At 39.1% G+C, this 15,613-nt stretch overlaps 1 protein-coding gene and 1 long non-coding RNA gene across 3 annotated transcripts in view; one reads left to right on the forward strand and one right to left on the reverse strand.

Moving 5' to 3' along the window:
• Positions 1-6,660, reverse strand: part of LOC308559932 — a 38,407-nt gene extending 31,747 nt beyond the window's left edge. Inside the window, exon 1 of the long non-coding RNA XR_013999224.1 lies at positions 6,504-6,660. This is a non-coding gene — a long non-coding RNA (uncharacterized lncRNA). The remainder of the gene's footprint in view (positions 1-6,503) is intronic.
• Positions 1-15,613, forward strand: part of GRB14 (growth factor receptor bound protein 14) — a 134,914-nt gene that overhangs the window by 29,255 nt on the left and 90,046 nt on the right. Inside the window, exons 1-2 of one of the 2 annotated variants that reach the window (XM_081143266.1) lie at positions 7,497-7,842; positions 9,041-9,173. In XM_081143266.1, the coding sequence (XP_080999392.1) occupies positions 7,655-7,842; positions 9,041-9,173 (321 nt within the window). In that variant the 5' untranslated portion in view covers positions 7,497-7,654. Of the gene's footprint in view, positions 1-7,496; positions 7,843-9,040; positions 9,174-15,613 lie in introns of those variants that run through there. The other variant, XM_081143267.1, reaches the window with a different exon arrangement.

Consider the following 15,613-nt stretch of genomic DNA (forward strand, 5'->3'; position numbering starts at 1 on the left):
AATATTGAGAATTTCAGCAGGTATATGGAAACTAAAAATAAGATAACCAAAATTATGTATAAATGAATGGGTTTATTAATACCTTGGACTCAGCTGTAATAAAGATATATCAGGGGAAAAATTACCTAGAATAAAACATGAAGAAATAAAAAAGTTGGTAATAGGTAAAAAAGTTAAAAGACAGGTAGAGAGTGATAACGTGTAATATATGTTAATTAGATCCTAGAAAGGGAGAAAAGAGAGAAAGGAGAGGAAGCACTATTTAAAGAGATAATGGCTGAAAAAATTTCCAAACTGACAAATTTATGTCACAGAATCAAGAGCACCTATACACTGCAAGAGGAATAAAAACAAACAAACAAAAACCCTTCACCTAGGTACATCATAGTAAAATTACTTAAAACCAAGAAAAAAGTATATCTTAAGAGGGACAGATAAGGTCAAGTTATATTGAAAATATATGACAATTATATTGAGTTGATTTCTTGATATAAACAATTAAACCAAAGGAATGGAAAAATATATTCAAAGTGTTGAAAGAAAGTATTGCCAACCAAGAGTTTTATAGCCAGCAAAATATCCTTTAAATATGAAGGTGAGCAAAAAAGAACATTTAACAAAATCTTATCATTCTTTCTAATAAAATCAATAAAAAACTAGGAATAGAAGTTAACTTGTTCAACTTTATAAGAGTTACAATGAAAACCCACAGCTAAAATCATATTTAATGCTGAAGATTGAATATTCTCCACTTAGATAAGAAACAAGATTAGGATATTAGTAATCACTACTTCTATTCAACATTGTACTACAGGTTTTAGACAGGGCAATTAGGCAAAAAGAAAAAAGGAAAGCCACAAAAAAAATAAGGTATTCAGATTAGAAATAAAGAACTAAAATTGTCTCTGTTTGCAAATGGCATGATCTTGTAAACAGAACATCTTAAGAAATCCACTACAAACAACCTCAAAACTATTAGAGCTAATAAGTAAATCTGGCAAGGTTGCAGAATACAAGATCAATATACAAAAATTGATTTTATTTTTATAAACTAGGAATGAACAACCAAAAATTAAATTAAGAATACAATTCTATTTATATTAGCATCAAAAAATAAGGTACTTAGTAATAAATTTTAAAAAAGTAGTACAACATTTATAATCTGAAAACTACAAAATATTGTTGAAAGAAACAAAAGAAGACCTAAATAAATGAAAAGATATCCCACGTTCATGGATTGGAAGACAATATTTTTTGGAGGACAATACTCCTAAAATTGAACCACAGATTCAATACAATCCCTATTAAAATCTCAGCTGGCTTTTTTTCAGAAACTGACATGCTAATCTTAAAATTCACTCCTAAAATTGAACCACAGATTCAATACAATCCCTATTAAAATCTCAGCTGGCTTTTTTTCAGAAACTGACATGCTAATCTTAAAATTCAAGAGGAAATTCAAAGGATGCAGACAGCTTAAACATCTTAAAAGAGAAGAACAAAGTTGGAGGGCTCACAATTCTCAATTTCAAAGCTTACTGTAAATCCACAATAATAAAAATAGTATAGTACTGCCATAAGAAAAAATTCTAGATGGAATAGAACTGAAAGTCCAGAAATAAACCCTCATATTTATGGCCAATTAATTTTTGACAAGGATGCCAAGACAATTTCAATGAAAGAGATACATTTCTAGAAAGTACTACTTGTCAAAATGGACACTAGAAGAAATAAAAGAGTTAAGAATAGTCCTCTTAAACTATATAAGATTGAATTGTTTATTAAAAACTTTCCCACAAAGAAAACCACAGGGCCACATGGCTTTACAAGTAAATTGAATTAGCTTTTAAGGAACAAATAACACCAATGTGATCTTTACTCTTTAATAAAAAAAGAGGAACACTCCCGACCTCTCATGAGACCATCATAATCCTACATTAAAATATCATGAGAAGAAAATTACAGGCCAATCTCATTTATGAACATAAGTATAAAAACTATAAACAAAATATCAACAAACATCAAAAATATATAAAGAAGGATGAGTAAGGTTTATTCTGATAATGTAAGTTTAGTTTACCACTTAGAAAATCAACATAATTCACTGTTTTAATAGAGTGAAAGAGGAAAACCATATGAACAGCACAGTAGGTGCAGAAAAGCTGTTTAATAATATTCAACATCACTTGTGATAAAAATTCTTAGTGAACAAGGAATATGAGGGAACCTTTTACCTTTATCTGATAGAAGATATTATAAAAGTATGACAATATGATATTCAATATCTATTCCTTTGAGATCAGGAATAATACTGGAATCTGTGCTAACAACGCTCATATTCGACATCATACTCAACTTTCTAAACAGTATAGTAAAGCTGGATAAGTACACAAAATATATAAAAATTAGAAATACAAAGAAAATTGTCAATAATTGTAGACAATAAGGTCATGTATATAGAAAACAAAAACGTTTTCAGTTAAATATTTAAAGTTGAAGTGTGAAAAGTAATTATGTAGATAAAAAGATCAATACATAGAAAAGAGTTGTTTTTCTCATCACAACAAATGATAGAAAATCAAAATTTGGAAAAGTACCTAAAATAATATAAAAAATCAAATATCTAAGAACTTCTCTAACAACATATGTGCAAGGTATCTATTCAGAAAACTATAAAACATGATTGCAATAAATTAAGAATACAATTGACCCTGTGAAAAATCTATATATAAATTCTGACTTCCCCAAAACTTAACAGCCTACTCTTGACTGGAAGCCTTACTGGTACCCTGAACAGTGGATTAACAAATATTTTGTATGTGATATGTATTATATACTGTATTCTTACAATAAAGTAATCTAGAGAATAAAGAATATATTAAGAAAATCATAAGGAAGAAAAAATGCATTTATTGTACAAACACTGTACTGTATTTATCCATACCATAAGCTTATAATAATCTGTTCTAGGCTCCACAGTTCTTCTGGGAGTTTTTTCAAATTGTTGATTAGAAAAAAATGTGCAGTTCAAACCCATGCTGTTCAAGAATCAACTGTATAACCAAATGGAAAGATACAGCAATTTCATGGATTGGAAATATTATTTTAAAAAATACTATTTCTGCCAAACTGATTTAATGCAATCTAATCAAAATCCCAGCAGGTATTTATAGAACTTGGGAAGCTAATTCTACAATTAATAAGTTGAAGAAGAACAAAGTCAAAAGTCTTGTTCTACTGAATACCATGGCTTTTCATAAATCATAGTAATTCAGGCAATGTAATATTGGCATAAATATTGATAAATGAACCAATGCAATAGAAGACAGAGCCCAGAAAAGATCCATGCATAGACTGCCAATTAAATTATGACAAAAGAAGTACTGCAAAGTTGTGAAAGAAGGATAATTTTTTCAATGAATGAGGCTATGACAATTACCTATTTATGTGGGGAAAAAAATAAAACAACCTATACATCTTCCCACCTTCATATTGTAAGAAAAAATAAACTAGGCTTAGGTGGATCACAGATTTAAATGTGAAAGGCAAAACAATAAATACTTAGGACAAATTTCTAAGCAAGACATAAAAATATAATTATAAAAAGATAAATTTGCTTATATTATATTTAAGAACTTCTGTTTACCAAAAGATACCTTTAAGAGATCTAAGATGGCCCTGGCTGATGTGGCTTAGTTGGTAGGGCATTGTCCTGTGTGCCAAAAAGTTACCGGTTTAATTCCTGGTCAGGGCACATGCTCGGGTTTTGGGCTCTATCCTTGGTTGGGGTCTCCAGGAGGCAGCTGATCTATGTTTCATCCTACATCGATGTTTCTCTCTCTCTCTAAAATTTCAATAAAAAAATCTTAAAAAAAAGAGGTCAAAGATGTAACACACAGAATGGGAAAATATACAAAATATAATTAACAAAGAGCTGGTAACTAGGATATAAAATGAACTATAATAGAATAAGAAAAAGACAGACAACTCATCATAAAAAAGACAGACAACTTATTTTAAAAAGTGGGCAGGAGGCTTGAACTGATACTTATCAAAAGAGAATGTTCAGATGGCAGCTAATCATGTGAAAAAGCGCTCAACTTTATTAGTAATAAAGTCACATTTCACTATGAGATACTACTATACACTCACTGCAATGTCTATTGTGAAAATCCTAATAATATTCCAATCGTCAAGGATGTAAAGAACTTGGGAAAGTTATGCATTGCTGGTGATGGTAAAAGTTGGTACAATTAATTTAAGAAATTGGCACTATCTACTAAAGTTGAACATACACATATGATGACCTCATGATGCCACGCCTTCTATATACCATCCAAAATGCATGCACTTGTGCACCAAGAGAAGTGTACAAAATGTTCACGGTTGCAGTGCTAATAATAGCCGAAGATTGGAAATAGCCCAGATGTTTATCAGTAGTAGAATGGTAACTCAATGTGGTATTTACATGCAATAGAAGAATAAAAGAACTACACCTACTTGTAAAAACATAGGAGAATATCAAGTAATATGGCAAGGGAGCCAAGACCAGCACAAAAGGGTCATACCATATGACTCCACTTATATATAGGTCATCATCAGACAACTGACTCTATTGTGCTTAGGGATGGGCACTTAGGAGTTGATTATTATGGAAATCTGGTTTGGTGAGAGGGGCTGTTGGAGGACTAACAATAATGCATTTCATGACCTTACATCACTGTTTGCCTTGTGATAAGTCATCATGTAATTTTGTTAGTGAACTTTTTTTCTCTATGTGTATTATCCTTTCTAATATAAAGGGTTAAGAAATTTGATTTAATAAGAAAAGGAGAGAGTAAACATGGAGAACACATTTTCCTTGAGGAGGGAAAGGCTAGGATCCCTGGAGAGAGACAAGAAAGGGGCAGAAAAAAAGGAGGAACCAGGAGACAACTGCTTCCTTTGCAATTTTAGATGTTCAAGGTAAAAGGGACAACAGCCAAGCTGGGGAGGACCTGCTGTTTGGTGCCAGGATATGAGCCTTATTGTTTCAGCAAGCTTTGTCAGTTATGGGAAGGAAAATCTTTCTAAACTTCCCCTTTGATAGAAAAATGTCTCCACATTCTCTTAGGCTGTACTAGGTCTGATAGTATTCTCTGCCTTTTATATTGCACAGCACTTTATTTAGAATCAGGTTTTGTAAAGCCTCAAAAACTAGTTCTTTTGTTGGCTTGCTTCAAAAATGTGAATGAGCTAATTCCAATAATTCTTGGTATAGATCCTCACGGTATCTGGGAGTAAGAGAAATATTTAACACTAATCTACAAGACAAAACTATTTAGGTTCTCATTCCTCAGAGACTTGTTCTTTTCTTTTTGGCCCCTGATGACTACAGGTATTACAATTTTTACCCAGGGGGATTAGAGGTGGAGCATAAAGCCTGTAAATGGATACTCCCTGGATTTTTACTTAATAAGAAAATGTCCAGAGAGGGGAGACACAATTGAGATCTCATTCCAATGGATGAACACTCTTTCTTAAGGTTAAAAATTTATGCTGCAAAGGAGCAGGATATACTATTGGGAAAAAGTATTTCCAGTGATCCCAAAGATATAAACAACTCTCACCCATCCTTTCTCTAACAAAAAAGACGAGCCTGCCCTCTGGGGTGGGGGCAGGGAGGGCAGAAACGAACTGCAACCATTAATTGTCCCTGTTAGAATGCTCCAACAGTATCATTTTTAGAGAGGGGACATGGCTTATGATGATGCTGCTGCTGCTGATGGTGGTGGTGGTGGTGGTGATGAAGATGAAAGTTTGTTTCTTTATGTCTTTTTTCAAATTTTCTGCAAATACGTAACTTTTACTTTGTTGGAATGACCTCAGTATGTCTGTACGCTTTTACAATAAATTATTTTAAAGCCCACACTTAGAATCCACATCATAATTTAGGGAATTGGATGCGAGTGAGGGCTTTGCCTGGCACAGAGCATCAATGCATGTTACCTATCATCATGATTAGTATGATTAATGTTATCCCTCAGGAGAACTACCGTTTTGTCCTGTCTTGGCCATTGCATTGTGTAAAGCGTTCCAGCGATCACACCCACCCTGTGATCCAGGCAGTATTGTTCTTTATTGGGTGTTAATTTTTACATCAAGAAAATAAAAGACCTTGGATTCACTAAGCTCTTTCACTCAAAGAATTTCTGCCTCCATAGAGTTTCTCCTAGCTTCCTCAGAGGCTGGGATCAGTGACCCCTGGGTGTCAGTAGTGGCTGGTGCCATGCTGCGTGTGGTGGTGGGGCGCTGGTGAGGGGACTGCACCCATGTGGAGGAGAGGGTTTTGCGGGTTTCCTCAGGAGGCAGTGTGTTTGCCTTTCCCTGGACAGAGGCTGAAAGAGGTTAAGAAAACCTGGTGAAACAGATGTCAGGGGCACGTTTCCTAATTTGGTCATCGAACATAGAGGGTGTAAAACATTTGTAATTCCTCCATGGTACACCGGGATGGGGGCACTTACTGGAAGGGAAGTAACACAGTATCACCCAGAACTCCAGAGCAGGGCTGCTGCATGCAGAGGGAGGCATAACGCAATTGCCATTTCAAATAGTCTGGATTTTGATATGGAATCTTCTGGGTTGGAAGCTCGCCTGCACCAATTATATGCGCTGTGTTGCTCCAAGTACTCCATGGCTTGGCGCCCCAATTTCCTTATCTGTAAAATGGGGTAAACATCTAATTTATGAGGCTGCTGTGAGGGGGAATAGGGCAAGGCAGAGTGGAAACTTATTAAATGAGAGCTGTTCTTATGAAAAGAAAATCATCTTTCTAATTCCTAAGACACCCTCAGGTTTACTCATGCCTGATTGAGAATTCTCAAACCCCTCAGGAGCTTTCTATACTGACTGTACTTACAGCCTCCCCTCCCCCCTCCCCTCCCCCACCCGTCCTGGGCTGCAGGGCGGGAGGAGGCGGAGGCGCGCGGGGAAAGCCTGGGCAAACCTAGCCCCATGCCCCCTGGCCTCCTGGCACCGTGGGCCTGTCATGGCGGCCCAGCCACAGTTGAGGTGATCTCAGATTGCAGAGCAAGAAGAATGGGGCGGTCTGGGGGTCAGCGCGGCTCAGACCCCTGCCCCACCTGCGGTCTCCCAGGCAAGCCCGGCGGGATCGCCGGCTCAGCTGGGTCCCCGCCTGCGGCGGCGCGGGGCCCGCAGCCCGCCCGGACCCTGGGCTCAGCCTCGCGCTCCGGCGCCCACCTGGGGAGGAGGCGGCGGCCCGGGCCTCGGGCGCCCGCAGCCGAAGCCCGGGCACGGTTGGCGCCAGGCAGACGTCAGCGCCCTCGAGCGCCCCGGGCCGGCGCGGGCCCGGACCCGCACTGGGCGCCCTCCCCGCCCCCTCCGCGCGTCGCCCCGCCGCCCGCCGCCCTCGGCCCCCACCCACCGGCCGCTCCTCCCCTCTCCCCACCCTCCTCCTCCGCCCCCTCCCCTCCCCCGCCACCTCGCCGAGGCTCGGAGGAGCGTCGGAGCCGCCCGGGCCCGGAGCGCAGGCGGCGAGGCCACCGCACCTGCAGCGCGCTCGGGCAGCCTCGCAGGCACCTCGCCTCCCGCCACCCGGCCTCCTTTTCCCCGGCGCCGCGTCCTGCACGACGCCCGAGCCCCCTGCTCGGCCACAATGACCACTTCCCTTCAAGATGGGCAGAGCGCGGCGGGGAGGGCGGCAGCCCGGGACCCGCCGCTGGCCGCCCAGGTGTGCGGCGCTGCCCAGGGGAGGGGCGACGCCCGCGACCCGGCGGCCCCCTGGCTGCGCGCGCGAGCGCCCGCGGCGCCCCCGGACGCGGCCCGCGGCTGCGCGGCGGACAGGTAGGCAGCCCTCGGAGGGCGCGGGGCCGTGCCGGGGGGCGCCGGCGAGGGGCGAGGAGGCGGTCCTAGGGGTGAGCCATGTGCCCGGGGCTGGGCCAAGTTTGTGAAAGTCTCGGAAGACGATCCTTCGGAGCTGGCGGCTCCCGCACCGGCGGGACGTCGCGGTCTCGCCGAGCCTTATAAATAGCATCCCCGTTTCCGTGAGACCTCCCGGGCTCGCTCTCGCCTCTGCCCGCCCGAGCTTCAGGCTGGCCACCCGCCTCCCTTCAGCCTCCGTCGCCCTGTATTTAAAAACAAACCAGCCAGCCCTTTTATTTGATATATTTTAAAAATCCTACCGTAAATGAGTTCACCTCCCACATAGAGTCTTCCAGCGACCCTGGAGAAGCAGAGCGCGGATTGACATTCGAGCAGTCTCGCTGCTCAGGAGGGAAGAATAGAGGCTTTAAAAGGTTTCCCAGTCTCCATAGCATGCAGCACTGAGCGCCTTTAGAGTTCACAATTTGACACATCCTTAGAAAAGAAAAAGGCTGCAACGCTACACAGATCTCTAGTCCTTTACATTCATGCATTTAATGGGTACTTGTTTCGGATTTCAGAGTGCTTCAACTTCACTGAAGTTAAAATTACTTTCAGCGGACGAGAGTACATTTATACTAGCAAGTTCTGTTCACTTACCTCCTCAAAAATACTGCCTTGTGGTTTAGTATCTATAAGTACTTGAAAAATCAACAGACTGTGTGTGGGCAACATTGTGAATGAAATTTGAAGTGAGATGAACCACAGCTATAATTAATAAACCATAACTTCCAAAACTGATTAGTAAAAGAGCACAGGGATGAATTCACTAAATTTTTATAGACTTTGTCAATTTAATGGATGCATAGCAATGCCTAATTCCTCAGGGTGATTTTTGCGTGAATAAATATATAGCATGTATTTCCGCTTCAGGAAAATTATCAAAATGCTGGAAATGGGGTTTCCATGCCTGGTGACTTTTTAAAAACCTCACCCTGCTAAAGGATAGGATACTATAGATGATTGTACATCAATTAACATATTTTATTTTAATCCACAGAAAGTACATCACAGACTGTTGTCAGAGTGGTGCACGTTAGCCTTAACTTTTAAATTCTGACAGCAATTATATTTTACTTTCTGTTTTATGTAAATTACATCCTATGTTCTCTTGGTGTAGGAGAAAAAAGAAAGAGCTTGATGTTCTGGAAGTGCCATCTATTCCAAACCCTTTTCCTGAGCTTTGCTGTTCTCCATTTACATCTGCGTTATCCACAGGCCTGTTTCCCAACTCAAATTCAAGGAAGAAACAGGTATGCATTTAAAATTTCCTAATTAAAAAATATCAGTTCTAGATCCATATAGTTTTTACAATATTCAGTAACTTGCAATATTAACAAAGGATTAACGTGGCCTATTTTAAATAACTCTATTGACTGACAGTTCTTTGGTATTCTTTTCCCTTAAGGCCTCAGTTTTCACATTTGTGTAATGGGAATATTAAAACTTACCTGTTGGGCTTTTGGGATGGTTTACATGGGAAAATATCTGTACAGCACAGAGTCTGGGAGCTATTATCATTCACTGAGTAGGTGGGAGAGGTCTATGTGATACTAGATTATCAATTTTAAGTCAGGAATTGGAAGTGGGGGGCAGTGGTATTGGGATGAGAAAGGGATTGGCTGGTTTGTTTAATATCTTCTTTCATCTTTCACGTTTTCAACCCCAACCAACCTCATTTGCTAAAGGAAAGTGATACAGTGAATTTGTGGCAAAGGTAATTGGAATTTAGGACTTGATGCCTTCTTTATTTCAGTTAATTCCTCTTACTGAAGAGGCTTCTGGCACAGAAGGAAGATGTAAGTGATGATTAGAGGAAGGACTTTATTTTTATGATTTCCTTTTTTTATGAGTTTCTAGTGTGGAACTGACTTAAGCAAATTAGATTTCAAGGATGAAGCAACTAGGGGGAGGGGAGATCCATCACAATTATAAAATTTGCAAAACAAAACAAAAAATCAGTGTATTCTAGAATAATCCTATGTCTTCTTAATATTCTTCCTCCGTTTTGAGTCAACAAAAACAAAGAGAGACTTCACTAGGCAAAATGTACCTTGTTTTTGCAGGGTGGACGCCATAAATTTAAACAGATGCTTGCGGTGAGGAGAGAGGGATAATGCACAGAGAGGAGAAAACAGTTCATCATTTTTCCCATCTGTTGTTCCCTTTCTTTTTTTCTGTACTTTTACTACCTGTGATGGTTCAACAATGTGTGTTTTTAGTTTTAGGGATGGAGGAAATACCCTAGGAAATAGATGACTTCTTGATCACATACAGCGGTAATAGAGCCAGTAGTGAAGCATTCCATGGAATGTTGTGTTTTGATGGAAGTCTGCTATAACAAGGCATTCAAACTTTTTGGGGGGACGGGGGCTAAAGATTGGAGAAAGTGGGAGTAAACATTCCCAGAGTGGAGGTATGTTCTGAGTTAGTCCTTAAGTGGCTGGGGCTGTGACTTGGGGAGATGACCAAGAAGGAGACTCTCTTGAGAACTTTATTGTGAGGGTGAGGTTTAAAGTCAGAGCCCAAGGGGAAAAAAATGCCATTCTGAAATGTCTGGGCCCTTGGAGAGTTTGGCTTTTTAGGATATAAAGTGGGAGCATGGATGATAAATTTGACTGTGTGTCATAGTGGTAGAAGAAAATGATTCGGGATTGTCCATGTGACCCAGAATGGGAAAAGGAAATGTCTGATGAAGTTTAACAGATTTCCCTGTTTATGGAAGCCTGTTATGTTCCTTGCTCCTAGGGTCTGTGGCACTGAGCTAAGCAAAAAAGCCATCCAAAGGGTGTTTACCAAGATGGGGGTAGGGTAAGGGGTTAGGAGTTGAACAGAGGAAGAAGTGTAGAGGGAGAGGTTTGGGCTTACTCTCATTTTAATTTTGTGAGTGGATATTGAGAATACCTGTGTCTAAGAGATGCATCTATGGGGCAGGTTTCTTTTGAATAGAGAGATAAGGAGTATTGTATGCAAATGTTAATGTAATAAAAAGAGAAAGAGTGGTTGTCAATGTCAGGGTTAAGGCAGGGTGTGCCCTAAGTGTGGACAGTCATCATCCTAGAGTAAGAAAGACTCCTCATCTTGGGGAATGACATTTCTTCAGATCAGGGTTAGCAAATGGCAAGATGGGAAAAGGGTGCTATGTTACTATTGACTCTGACTGGTTTCCTGCTCAGGCCTTGTGCCCTGTTTCTACAGTGACCTCAGAGAGCCGTGCACTCACACAGGCGGCTGTGCTGTTTCGTGAGCAGAGTTCTGGCCTGAGTCCTGGAGACCAGTCCCAGAGTGGTGTTCCCACCGAAAAGGGCACTTCCTGCTGATCTCTTCCTTCGATCCAAGGGTTGGGGTCTCTAAGTAGAGAAGGCTGTTCCAAAGCTGAGAAGAGGAAGGTTCCTTTTCATATTTCCTTATGTGTTCTTTTCCTACCTAGGCTTTGCATTTAGAACTTACCCTTTGTTTTTATTCCTTTGTATATGCTCAGTTCTTTGGGATGAGTGAGGTTTTGGGAACACATGACTCTGTCAGTGATTTCCCCAAGGTCAGTATCTTGGTGACACAGATTACCCTTTTACAGATGGTATTTCTGGCCCAGTTGTCTCTGATCTTTGGTTGAGATCATGTAAACGACAGTATGGGATAGGTACTATTGAATATTATTTATGGTTGAAGCATTCTAGAAGACACTGCCCCTTCTCTTTATATTTTCTCTTTCATTTGGTTTGTTTAACCATTCCAGTCATTTTAGCAATTCTTTCTCCCCATAGAAACAGTGAAGAATTGCTTCTTATGTACAAATAAATGACCAGAAAGTTTGAAAGAATCCAGACTAGAAATGTTAAACTTTATGTGGCTTTTTGAAACCACAGTCAAAACCATTTTACAGGCCATAAATATATTTTTTTACAATTTGAGTTGCCTACCTAATGCATGAGTGGAAAGCGCAATGAAGCCACAAAAATGATATGCTTTATCTCTTTTTGCAAATACAATGTCCCAAAGTATTCAGTATTATTGACATCTAGTATTTTTATTTAAAATTGAGAGCTAGAATGAGATAAAATCTGGATTCTTTACTTACTCCCCCTCCTAGTATTTTTATAATACCAATCAGATATATTTCCCAGGCATATTTCTTTGTGTTCACCTATAAAGCAGATTGAAAGTATATCTTCTTTTTGTGCTTGGACCCAGTATAGTAGCTCTGGTTAATTGCTTCCCAGGACTATGTAGTATAACTAATTCAAAATAAAGCCCCTGAAGATTTTAAAGATAAAAAGACAGCTAAGAAAAATTGTGTCATGGAATGTTTGAGCTGGAAGAGATCTTAGAGATCATATAGTCAAATGCCCTTCTTCTACAGATGAGTAAATGGAGGCTAAGAAATGCTGCGACTGATAGTGGTACAGCCTGGACCAGAAATCTGGATTTCTTGAGGCTTTGACAATCTTTTTTTTTTTTTTTTTTGAGGAAGGTACAATTTCCAAAGAAATCAAGAACCATAAGAGTAGTATAAGTAATGAACTTATGTCAGTGTTTTTAGTTATAGCTTTGACCATAATACAACAGCAGGGGTAACAGATACCATTTGTTAATGTTCTAATATTAAGGACCTGGGATCCTTTCTTTCTTCCACAAATACAACTGTGTCCTTATGTGTTTTTTTTTTCTAGCTTTCTCCTCCACCCTAACATTGATAGGAAAAATCTATCAAGTAATTGGTTATATCACCAAATAAGATTTATTAGTATTACTAATAACTAGCTTTTGTATGTAGTTTACGGTCCACAAGATGTTACCTCACAAGCACACCATTAAGTGGGTCTCTTATCCGCATTTTAAGTTTTTTTAAAAAAGTGAAAGCAGAAGTGATTTTCCAGTGCATCCACAATTTAATAAAGGGAGATCAAAAAGATGATTATGTCTTAGTGTGCTTTGCCCCTCACCACACTGTTTCTAGTCTATATAGAATTAAGCCTTTTTGTTATTTCAGAAAAATGAAAAATATCTTCCAAATAACTAAAATATGACTTTTCTGTATGCTCTGCCTTTTAATATGTTCCCTCTCATTTGTCAAAGACTATAAAAAGATAAGTTCATCTCTGTTCCAAAATTAAGGGCCTCTGATTTCAGTCCTTTGCGGTGTAATAATCATTCTATTTTGTGTAGTGCTGAAACTGTATGTATGGTCCTATAAACAATTTTGTGTGGCTGCTCCATTAACCAAATTCTAATATACTCATTTTTCCAGTATACACAGTAGAAAGCAATAAACTGTATCCCATATCCCCATTTTCCAGATTTAGCAATTACCAAGATTTGGTATCATTTACTTCATCTATTCCTTTTTAAAGTTTTTGTCTTTGTTGAAATATTTTAAAGTAAACTCTGTACATCCTGTTGATTTTATCCTTACCTAGCTTTGTATGAATCTCTGAAAAAAACAACACATTTTCTTAAATAACTAAAATGCCATTACTTCCTAACAAAAACATTCATTTCTTGGTATCATTTAAAACTATCTATAATCAAGTTATCTCAGTTGGAATGATACATGAACTCTAAAATTACAAACTGGCTGTATTTCAAAGTCTTTAAATTAGTGCTTTGGAAATTTAAATTTGTTTTCATATGACACACCACCATAAATTGCATTTAGGCCCCCCAAGCCATTTTTCAAAATTCTATTTAATGTGAAATGAAACGCAAATATCACGTATATGCAAAAAGAATAATAAAAACGTTACTTGCTTCTATTAGGGTTTCAAACAAATATGTTTTTCCAACAGCAATTTCTACTTTTGAATATTAGCTCTTGATGAGTATCAGTTTCCTTGTAGATGAATTTGAAAGTCCACAGACCTTTGTAGCAATATTGAAGCAGGCTTTAGAGCAGTACTTCTGCAAGTATAGTCGCTGGACCAACCTTCCTCAGAATGAGCAGGGATGCTTGTTAAAAATATGGAAACCTGGACCTCTTGCAGAACCCACTGAATAGTAACTTCCTGGTGAAGGGCATATGAATTTGACCTTTTATATTTTTTTCTCTTTAACATATGCACAAAATCAGGGGTACTCGTATTCTCTGCTGCTTTCAGACTCCGGGGCAACCTGACTTTTTAAAATTGTGGACAATTTCATTTGGTTGATAACAAGCAGGAGTATCGCAAGTGGACTTTAGTTAGTATTTTTCCAGGTATTGATTGTTTGAAGGAAACAGAACCTCACATGTACTAGTCTGAAAGGTTATGTTTAGTACCTGAAGGCCAAAAGTTCAATGATCTCATGAGAGATTGGAATTGGAAACTAGAAGGTCAGCAAAAAGCACACAGCAACTTCTTCCATTCTCTTTCATTCTCCCACGAGCACAGCTCATCGTCTCGGCTTCTTGTAAATCTTCTTTATTTTATGACATTCTCTGCAGTCTTGCTTTTCTTGATAGTGTGTCAGGGCACGTGGCACCAAATGCCACCCCGATTGGAATATATATTTCCTCCTATTAATGGGTCAGCACTTTGTAACTGACTGGAGTCTATATCTGGACAGAGATTTTAGCCCAGAGTGTTCAGTTCTTATTCAGTCACCTGTGGTCAAAGGAACATAGGACCTGGACCACACTGCTCACTCAGCAAGGGTTTTGGGAACACATTTTGTGAACAGGTAGTACAGGTTTAGTAGGTATGGTATGTAGGGGTGGAGAGGAAACAGTGGACAGCTAGTGACCCAGAAAAAAAGATCTCAAAAAACAAAAGGGCATAGAAACAAATTCTTGTCATGTGAGGTGATACACTAATTGGTTTGGCTGACTTAGCCTGTAGTGTCCATTCACTTCAATTCACTTAATTCACTTGAAGTGTATTTATTTGATGGTGGTTTCAGTTGATGGCACCCTTCAGTGATGGGAAACTTCCTTGGCCATTGTCCTGAGTTTGCATTTTTGTGACATCCCTTAGCCTCTCATGACAGAGTTACCAACTCTAGCTTCTCCCTTCTTCATGCTAGTTACCCTTATTTGTAGCAGAAGACAGCTGTCTCTTCCTATTTTAAAACTTAAACCCCTTAGAAGATACCCTGTCAAGGTTTTATTTCCAGTTCTAAGATTGCCTCTAAGTTTTGGTTAATTTGCAGAGTACACTGCATTTCAGCCTTTGTCTGCAATATGGGTTTTGTTTTCAGTTCTTTGAAAGCTCAGCTTCTGGTTTGTTTTCCCCTCGGGGCATATATTAAGTTCTATCAAGAGAAGGAAAATTGGAGTCATTCATGGTTCAATATAAATGTAGATCTTAATTAATATAAAAAAGCTCTCTGTAGTCTTATAGATGTTGCTTTAAAAATGTCAGCGTATATGGAATAGTAACAGATTCTGTTGTGTGAGTATACACCCATGTGTATTTGATCAGATAAGCAGACTTGGGACTTGTTCTTTTGGCACTCTAGATAAAGGACAGCTCAAGGGAGAACCTAGGAAATGGTTACAGACCTTTGCCAAGGCTTGGGAGCAAAAGGAAAACTTTTGGAATGAATTTACAAGAGAAATGGGAGAGCCAATATGGGGAGACTTTAGTTCTGTCCTTCCCTTTGGTTCCACTTATTTAGTATTTTTCAAAACGACAGAGAAAATAAGCACAAATAGGAGGATTAATATTCTTAACGAGTTTACAAATGTTACTGTCTATTCCAAAAGATCATTTATAAG

The sequence above is a fragment of the Miniopterus schreibersii genome (genome assembly GCF_964146895.1).
Source record: "Miniopterus schreibersii genome assembly, chromosome: 7".
Lineage (NCBI taxonomy): Eukaryota > Metazoa > Chordata > Mammalia > Chiroptera > Miniopteridae > Miniopterus > Miniopterus schreibersii.